Here is a 2465-nt window from a genome sequence, read left to right on the forward strand (position 1 = left end):
CACTCGGCTGAAAGCCAAGAGATTCTTGACCTTCACACAGTGAACTAGGCGTCACTTCACCTGCATCACCTGGGCCACGCCCATGATGCCTCGACCCGTAGTCGACCGCGACCATCGGGTCACGCAGCGGTAGGTCATCGACCCAGATTCGTACCATGCATTGACACTTGACGTGTTCAAAGCTGGGATTATTTTAGCACTAACCCATACAAATACCGGCGCCATATTACGCATTGATGGAGTAATTGTTGCTTACAAGGGTTAGTCCAGTGTTAGGAACGTTAGCGTATTCAGCCACTTATCTCGGAAACAAGGATATGCATTGACACTTGACGTGTTCAAAGCTGGGATTCAGTTAGAGCTGCGGTAGCTGCGACTCACTACGCATTGATGAAAGACTTAGCGCTTACAGCAGTGCGTCCATGAGAAAGTACAAATTTTGACCTAAGGCGTTCACTTCGATGATGCAATGGTCGTATCATGTTCGAATGAACTATCCGGACGCGGTACAAAGTCAATTCCGTTTATTTGCCGCTACCGACAGTGCTACGAAAGCTAAACAAATTGGACGTGTCAGCGGTGTGTTGACTTGTACTACGTGCGAAAAAACGTTCGGTGATCCGTCTAATGTGCACCGTCATCGTGAGAATAATTTTCCTTTGCTACGGATACGAGTCGTGCGATCGCCCGTCGTACATCCAGTGCTAGGAATATTAGCGTTTTCGGCCACTTGTCTCGGAAACAAGGATATGCATTGACACTTGACGTGTTGAAAGCTGGGATTATTTTAGCACTAACCCATACAAATACCGGCGCCATATTACGCATTGATGGAGTAATTGTTGCTTACAAGGGTGTGTCCAGTGTTAGGAACGTTAGCGTATTCAGCCACTTATCTCGGAAACACGGATATGCATTGACACTTGACGTGTTGAAAGCTGGGATTCAGTGAGAGCTAACCCACAGCGGTAGCTGCGACTCACTACGCATTGATGGAAGACTTAGCGCTTACAGCAGTGCGTCCATGAGAAAGTACAAATTTTGACCTAAGGCGTTCACTTCGATGATGCAATGGTCGTATCATGTTCGAATGAACTATCCGGACGCGGTACAAAGTCAATTCCGTTTATTTGCCGCTACCGACAGTGCTACGAAAGCTAAACAAATTGGACGTGTCAGCGGTGTGTTGACTTGTACTACGTGCGAAAAAACGTTCGGTGATCCGTCTAATGTGCACCGTCATCGTGAGAATAATTTTCCTTTGCTACGGATACGAGTCGTGCGATCGCCCGTCGTACATCCAGTGCTAGGAATATTAGCGTTTTCGGCAAGCAGGTTCGCTTCAAAGTGGAGTACCGGGTCCCTGCCATCAACCGTGACTTCGGCTCCGTGTGGCTTCCTGCCGATTCGCGCGGCGTGGAGGAAAACTTGTGCGTCGTCCAGGCGCGTACGGGCTACGCGCGCGTCAAGACGCTAGAGCAGTCGCGTGACGGTGTGTGTGTGGACCACGAGAAGATGCTGCAGCAGGAGCAGGTGGCTATCAACGAGAAGAAGGGAATGTACGCCGACGCAGACGTCGAGTCCAATGCCACAGTTCAGTGGCACGGTGCCGACTCTGCGGCGCTGCTGCAGGAGCACAAGGGCAAGCTTGTTCCTGCTGTGGTGGAGGCTGTACGGGACGGAGCCTCCCTGCGTGTGATCCTCAAGCCTTCGTTGCAATTGGTCAACTTTGGGCTGTCCGGAGTTCAATGTCCCCGACTCAACCCGCCCGTGAACGCTGCGGAGTCCGAGGAGCCTGTTCCGACTGGACCGGCGCCTCATGCACGTGAAGCCAAACACTTTTCAGAGGTGCGACTGCTGCATCGTGACGTGGAGCTGAAGCTCGAGGGTGTCGACAAGTACGGCAACTTGTTCGGCAGTGTGGTGCACCCCTCTGGTCGTAATATCAGTGTAGAGATCCTCAGGATTGGTCTGGGGCGGATGGCCGACTGGAGCTCAGCGTTCACCAGCGCGTCAGCTCGCGCGACGATGCGCAACGCTGAGAAGGAGGCGAAGCAGCAGAAGCTACGAGTGTGGAAGGAGTACGAGGCTCCTGTACTGCAGTCGGACAAGCGCATGACGGGAACGGTAGTGGAAGTTATCAGTGGCGACTGTCTAGTCGTGTACGTCCCCGATGCTGCGACGCCAGCAGAGCAGGAGAAGCGCATCTACCTGAGTTCGTTGCGTGCTCCTCGTCTGGGCAATGCGCGTCGTGGCGAGCCCAACGCTCCGTACGCTACGGAAGCCAAAGAGTTCGTGCGTCACCGTGCTATCTCCAAGACTGTGCACATTGAAGTGGAGTACGAGAAGCCCAGTCCTTCCGCACAGGGAGACGTCATGACGTTCGCCTCGGTGTTCCTGGAGCCTTCAGCTAACGCGCTGAAGAAGAACTCGCAAGCCAAGGGCGCCAACTTGGCTATCGACGT

The 2465-nt window shown here is 53.1% G+C and overlaps 1 protein-coding gene across 1 annotated transcript; it reads left to right on the forward strand.

Annotated features, from left to right (window-relative positions):
• Positions 1 to 1324: 1324 nt before the first annotated feature.
• Positions 1325 to 2380, forward strand: PITG_04025 (nuclease, putative; the record flags this gene model as incomplete). Its single annotated transcript, XM_002905696.1, has 2 exons — positions 1325 to 2270; positions 2320 to 2380. The coding sequence occupies 2 exons, from the start codon at positions 1516 to 1518 to the stop codon at positions 2378 to 2380; spliced, it is 816 nt and encodes a 271-aa protein (XP_002905742.1).
• Positions 2381 to 2465: the final 85 nt, after the last annotated feature.

Source organism: Phytophthora infestans, genomic scaffold, assembly GCF_000142945.1.
Source record: "Phytophthora infestans T30-4 supercont1.5 genomic scaffold, whole genome shotgun sequence".
In the NCBI taxonomy this organism is placed as follows: domain Eukaryota; phylum Oomycota; class Peronosporomycetes; order Peronosporales; family Peronosporaceae; genus Phytophthora; species Phytophthora infestans.